Source organism: Choristoneura fumiferana, chromosome 6, assembly GCF_025370935.1.
Source record: "Choristoneura fumiferana chromosome 6, NRCan_CFum_1, whole genome shotgun sequence".
In the NCBI taxonomy this organism is placed as follows: domain Eukaryota; kingdom Metazoa; phylum Arthropoda; class Insecta; order Lepidoptera; family Tortricidae; genus Choristoneura; species Choristoneura fumiferana.
This window is the reverse complement of record NC_133477.1, coordinates 17,100,740-17,107,537: the sequence shown is the minus strand read 5'-3', so window position 1 is coordinate 17,107,537 and position 6,798 is coordinate 17,100,740. Positions and strand designations below refer to the sequence as shown.

Here is a 6,798-nt window from a genome sequence, read left to right as displayed (position 1 = left end):
AAAGGTCACTTTACGGTTTACTTAGATGACGCTTTTATATACTAACAGCGCTTTTGGAAATACCGTAACCAAAGTACCGAAAGAAACTTGGCAGAAATTATTTTTTTACTAACGTTTTTCGTAATGTCTTGTGTTGTGAATAAATTTGTTTTCGTTCTTTCCTTAGATGATTTGAAGAAGTTAAATACTTGTTCTAAGTTTCCACTATAATCTGATTAACCGATTATACCGCCGATCCGCTTCAATGTAAGCACACACTTAACGGCAAAAGGAAAATTAAAACCAAAAACCATTAACGAATATCAGTTAATTTTAATAGTTCATTAAAATATAAATACTGAAAGTAAGTAAAAAAATATGCAGCGCCGTGATTTTAGCCGTATTTAGCCGTAGCCCAGTTTACGTGAGCTTAGTCACTAAATGCTTAACTTGTCACTTACACTAGTATCTCGCGTTAACTTGCTGAATTAGCGCTGGAAAAGTTCTGCCGTAAACTAGAGTTCTGTTCTGGTCTTTCACAATCCGAACTGCGACGGAAAGGAATTCGCTACCATCGTGTTAACATAGATACAGCCTCTGTCACAGCCACAGCAAGACAGCCAGTATACTTGGTTCTTCAAGGCAAAAGTGAATAAGCTGTTAGCGAACCAGTGGGATACACCTTTGGCCTCATCTGCGATTTTCAGCAGGGCGAGATAGATGTCAATCACGGGTTAGTTTTATGTTAAAAATATAAGTCGATTTTCTTAGACTGCGGCGAAGTAAATAGGAAAGTTAGGAATCAAAGTCCACAAGCAGCGACCTCTATTTCTAAATCGTCTGACAAGTAATAAGCACGTGTAAACCGGGCATTCACCCTCTGCTCGGCGTTTCAGCCTTTTAAATTTATCTAGTCTTATTTGTTTAATGTCGTTTATTTTTCTTGCTTGTTCGCAATGAATGACTAAAATCATTCGATCATTTCGTAGAATATGTGTGCCTTCCGGACGTCTGCTCCTTCCATTGTGATTGTCTGTAAATAAAAACAAATGTAAGAAAAAAATATACAGAAATATTCGAAAAATAATATAAGTTGTTGAAATAATTTCATTGTAGTGTCAAGCTTAGTTAGTTTCAAGTTTGAAAATAATATTTGCATAAATTTGAGTGTAAAATATATGTTTTTTTAGTACCTTTATTACATTTATTGCAAATAAAATATATTTATATTATTACTAGATGTTGCCCGCGACTCCGTCTGCGTAGAATTCTTTTATCACTATCCCGCGGGAAGTAAGCAATTTTAAAACTATCCTATGTCCTCCCTCGGGACTCAAACTATATTCCGAATTTCATCTACATCAGTTCAGCGGTTTAGACGTGAAGAAGTAACAAACAAACAAACAGACAGACTTACAAACTTTCGCATTTGTAATATTAGTGGGATTTCTAAGCCTTTCTGTTGACTCTACATTTTTTTGACTCTACCTCACGCCAACTTCCTTTATTTTTTGTATGTAGATTCTCGGTCATCTAGACGATGGTTGGCTGTACGAGTACATATAATAAATATATATTATCAACTGTTAATTTGCGACACAAAAATGCATGGGTCAAGGCCACAATGTAATTTTTGGGATTTCCCATGGGACTAGAGTAAAAGCCCTTAATTACTCAACTGTTCACGTAAACGAAGCTGCGAGTAAAAGCTACTTAGCAATATATATTTTTCAAATTTGTTGAGTAATGCTTAGTACCATGGCACGTACCTTTGTACGTGTTTGATGTAATATATGTACCTACCTATAGGATGATCAAACCAAATGGGTCAGTAGGGAGAAGTCAGAAACTACAGAAACTATAGGAGATAGGTAGATAATTTTAGAAGATCTACTCAGTGGCACAATATGTAGCCAACTCTACATACTAAATATTACTGCATACATTTGAGGGCCAAATTTTATGCCGTTCAGTATATACGAGTAAGAGATGGGATCTGTTTTTAGGAACCACGGCGTTGATTTAGATTTAGTATCATGCATAACTAGGTGCCTAACCCGATCAAAATTACTAAGCAATCTTAAAAATACTGCAATTTTAAATGATATTCACATAAATACTTTCCAATGGGGCCATATTATTTGGTGCCCAATAAGAGCCCTGGCATGCTCCAAGATAGCTCAGTTAAATGGTAGGTTTCATAAGATTCAAGAGCCTGAGTTCTAAATTGGAACACAGGTGATCAAGGGAAGATAGCTAGACGTATTTCGTACCTAAAGAATTGTAGTGAAAGAGCCAGGTTTAAAGACTCAAGAGTGGGACTCGGGATCACGATTATTTTCGCCACTATTACTGTCAGACGGTGTAGTACGAGGGTAGAAACAGATGGCGTTAGACAATTCGGCCTCTGAGGTCATATTGGTGTACCACAGGGGAGCGCCCTACCTGAAGCCAACTATTTTCCTTCTTCACATTATATGTATACACCGCAGTAGCAAAACATCGAAGTGCTTACCATTGTGGCGGTTCTGGGTCCAAATTCTCGTCTGAAGTACGCGATTTTTCCGTCCGTGTGTCTGATCCTTTGCTTAAGCACGTTGTCGCCTTCCAAACTAAATGTCACAAAAACCTGAAATGAAAAAGAAATGTATTTTAAGAACGCTTCATATAAGATGATGATGCCTTGAACTCCCGTGTTCAATCCCCGTCCGGACCAGGTAAGTTTTTAAATCTCGATTTAAGGCTTAAGCTGACAGTTCTTGTATGGATCTGACAGGACTTAAGACCACTTAAACCTAGATTAAAAAGCCTGCAAGTGAATGTAAGTACAGATCAAGTGAATAATGTTTTTCCATCGTATTTTGTCGATTCGGAGCTAGTTGAGAAAGCAAGATAAATATAAACTTTTCCGACAAAATACGATGGAAAAACATTATTCATTACATCTGTACGCATCTATTTAATAGTTCATTATTGCAGAGGCCGGGAAAAAGCAATTCGTGAATATGAGTAGAGTTTGACGGACGAAGCGTAGCTGAGTCCGTCAATAAATACGAATCCACGAATTGCCACTTCCTCCAATAATGCGAGGAAATGAAGCAAAATTATTAAAATGTCCTTAAATCCTTTCTGCAATACTTGTTTTTTTTTTGAAGTAGCTACACGACTCGTCTTATAATGCTTTTTCATTAGAAATAATAATTTAATTAAAAAAAAGGTATTATATTAACCTACCTAGTACTTATGACTAAATTACAGTTTAAAGTGCTAGGAGTACTGAACGCTTTTTACTTCTCTACTCATCCACGAATAGCTTTTTCCCGGCCTCGGCAATAATGTACTATTATCCGTTGCCTAGTAAGTACCCATTACATAAGCTTATATACCTACTTTGGGACAGTTAGTGTGAAATGTCCTTTTTTTACTCATTCGACCGTCATTATCATATCATATCAGCTGTAGGATGTCCACTATTTTACATTAGCCTCCCCCATAGACCTCCAGTTGCATCGGTTGGAAGCGGTCTGCATCCACGTGAACCCGCGGCTTTAACGGTCATCCGTCCATCGCGTTGGTGGACATCCCACGATGCGCTTGCCGATCCACGGTCACCATTCGAGAACTTTTTAGTCCCAACAGCTATCTGTTCTCCGTACTATATTGCCACTTCAACGAGCTAATTCGCTTGCCTATGTCAGTGTCAGTGACCTTCGTTCTTCTACGTAACTCCTCATTTCTGATTCGACCCCGTAGAGAAACCCCGAGCTTAGCACTCCCCATAGCTTAGCATAGCTCGCTGAGCAACTCTGAGCCTATTTATCATTACCGGCATCACTGTTGTCATCACTGGCAATACACATTGGTAAAGACCTTCGTCTTAAATTTTGCTTTGTTTGGGACAATCACTGTGAATTGTCCCGTGTTTATTTTTTTAATAATTCGATGATCCTTACCTTCCTCCCATCTAGTCTGTTCAACTCTTGTTCCTGGTTCAGCTTGAATGTTTTGTTTACATTCATTTCAGGTGCCTGCAGTTGAAACGACAAAGTCTCCTCGTCTATTTTCGTGAAGCACCATACAGGGGCATTTGTTTCTAGCAGTCTCTTGATTTTCTCCGGGGCATCTAAAAGGTCTGTAAATTAATACAAGGTTGGGGTAGCAATAAAACTCAAGCGTAAATCACGTATAGGCCGGCAGAGGGTTGGGGGCGGGTCGGGGTGGGAGTGCGGCGGGGCTATTTACGTGGCTGTAGACTCTGGCCAGCGATGGCTGTCCACGCATTTTTTACGAAACTTTAATCTGGTATTGTTTTTGAGACTGTCAAAATTGACAAATTGTCATTCTAGCCCGGCTTAGATAATTTTGATACTTTGTCTATAAGAAATCAATAAATTATTTTTTGATCAATTCAATCTTATACCATCCTTAATATGCAAAATTTTATAAGATTATGTTAGAATTAAAATGTTAGTAGATATATTCAATGCGAATCTGGTCAAAATGGTCCAAAAATGGATGCGTCTGGACTGTACGTAAATGGGCACTCACAAAGGTCAAAAAATTTAACAAGTGCATCATCAACTTTCACACATTACTATAATGAATGCAGCTTGAAGTCTCGAGTACAATTTAATATCTGGAAAATTTAAATGAATATATAAGTATCAACATCGTTTAATCAGTGTACAGTAAGTGTTGTCAGCCTCATTTTTTTTTATTTTGCTGCGGTTCGGTCTGGGACAGCTTTCGTTGGCCAGAGTCTATGAACAACAACACACCGCAACGCCCGCGCACGACCCGCCCCGCGCCCAATCCCGACCCGCTGCCGTCCTATGTGTGGTTTACACTTACCTTTCCTATGAAGTGGTAAACTACCGAAGAACCTTTATCATCGTAACATTTGCGTTGTTGTAGACAAATGAAATTATTTACGTAGATAAGGTTCCAAAGTGGCCCAGGAATCAGATTAATAGAAAAGTCAGTCAGTCTTAACTACACTTTGTGCGTTCCTGAGAAAAAGGGTCTTGATATATAGGGACAGACAGACATACGGACAATACAATGTACGAACAGACAACAAAGTGATCCCATAAGGGTTCCGTTTTTTCTAAAAGTAAGATTTAAGATCATTGCATCATTCGATCCCACCATTAAACATAGTGTTTGACCTAAAGCCATATGGGTTTTCTCAACTTCCAACTTTATCATCACACATCCCTAAAGGAGCGGTCCTCGGGAAACTATTAGACCCAACAAACGTCAGTCCGTCTGTCTCTTACGCAACCAACCACTCTGCCAAGAGTGTTCGTCTTAGAAGAAGAGAACTCTAAAATAATATAATGTAGATGTAGATGTAGCGTGTCCATATAGATTTATACTACTACTAGCTTTTGCCCGCGGCGTCGTTCGCGTGGAATTCGGTTCTCGCGCGCTGTTGCTTTGGGTAAAAGTAGCCTATGTTACTCTGGCCCATAAACTATCTCTATGCCAGTTAATATCGACATTATAAGGATACTCATTCTTGCACTGCAGATGTCAATCGGTTCTCTGTCGTTTGCCCGAATTTCATATGTCCGAATGTATCGTTTTCTAGAATTTTCATTTGCCATAAAGTAATTTACTTCTGAAATAGTAATTTCTTCAGGGTTGATATTAAACTAACCTAACCTAACCTACTGCATTCTATATGATGACATTTAAAAAAATCCTGAAAACAGCACGGTTTTATATATTTTATGGCAAACGTTGGTATGGCAAGTGAAATTCGGGCAAGTAATGGTATACGATGTCAATCACCAAACAAAAAAAACCGTGTACAAAGTTCACTTTCCCTTTTAATTTAATACTCCAAAACCTATTTTCGTTAGTCGATTATAAGTGTTACACAAAGCACTATCACGCAATTATGATCATAAAATTCATGTTAGATCAGAACTATTAATTCTCTCTACGACAAAAAAAAACCTTTGTTAGAATAACCTCGACTACTCCTAGATACGGTAAATTAAGAGAAGAAGAATTAAGAAGAGGCGCTGTCATATTTATTTACAAACCACATTTAAACATAACCCCACAATCACTCAAATGTGTCCAATTGACATTATAATGAAAACTAAACACTTTAAAAACGCGACGACGCTAACCTGGCTGTTCAAACACCAACTCACAAATTTCCACAGCACAAAAAAAAACTGACTCACTTGATGCTTTTAAAAAATCTTCTAAATTACTCCCGCCCGTTCTCCTAAATCTTTTACCAGAGAACGACATATTTGTTACTCCTTTATTATATGACTACATATTAAGCCGAAAACAGTTCAGTATTCCATGATAACCGGTATTATTTCTCTTAGTCATGTGTTTGATAAGATTTGCGTAAAGCGCTGTGTCATGTTTACTCGGTATATAACAGATAATGATACGTAGCGGCCTTCGGACCGCGTGGTTCTAGTTCCTCTACTCATCATCATCATCATCCCAGCCTACATACGTCCCACTGCTGGGCACAGGCCTCCTCTCAGAAAAAGAGGGCTTGGGCCATAGTTCCCACGCGGGCCCAGTGCGGATTGGGAACTTCACACGCGCCATTGAATTGCTCCGCAGGTTTCGCAGTTCCTCTACTAAATAAAGATATTTTTCATCAAAAGTCTAGATATATAGGTAAAAACACGGTGCTAACTTGAAAGGACACTTATTGTTAAAAGTCACTCTGATCCACTACTTAGAAGCCAAAGACCCGACATGTGCTATCATCACTGAGGAGATAAGATTGGTGAGTACAAAAACTATTTAGATAACAGTATTGATACTTTAACTTGT

General features: G+C 38.4%; 1 protein-coding gene across 4 annotated transcripts; it reads right to left on the bottom strand.

Moving 5' to 3' along the window:
* Positions 1 to 292: 292 nt before the first annotated feature.
* Positions 293 to 6,337, bottom strand: LOC141429213 (uncharacterized). 4 transcript variants are annotated; one of them, XM_074089484.1, is made up of 4 exons: positions 6,123 to 6,337; positions 3,933 to 4,111; positions 2,495 to 2,608; positions 293 to 1,012 (listed from the first exon to the last, which is right to left on the bottom strand). In XM_074089484.1, exons 1-4 carry the CDS (start codon positions 6,247 to 6,249, stop codon positions 950 to 952), a joined length of 483 nt encoding a protein of 160 aa, XP_073945585.1. In that variant the 5' UTR covers positions 6,250 to 6,337; the 3' UTR covers positions 293 to 949. The 4 variants fall into 4 exon arrangements, with proteins under 4 accessions (XP_073945585.1, XP_073945586.1, XP_073945588.1 ...); XM_074089485.1 differs by having other exon boundaries at positions 3,933 to 4,102; XM_074089487.1 differs by having other exon boundaries at positions 3,933 to 4,102; positions 6,180 to 6,327.
* Positions 6,338 to 6,798: the final 461 nt, after the last annotated feature.

Excerpts from the sequence above, each read along its gene's own strand:
- LOC141429213 (XM_074089484.1), bottom strand. The coding sequence starts at position 6,249 with ATGTCGTTCTCTGGTAAAAGATTTAGGAGAACGGGCGGGAGTAATTTA. Across the intron at positions 4,112-6,122 it reads GTTGGTGTTTGAACAGCCAG|ACCTTTTAGATGCCCCGGAG; the intron begins GTTAGCGTCGTC and ends ATTAATTTACAG. Across the intron at positions 2,609-3,932 it reads ACAGACTAGATGGGAGGAAG|GTTTTTGTGACATTTAGTTT; the intron begins GTAAGGATCATC and ends TTTTCATTTCAG.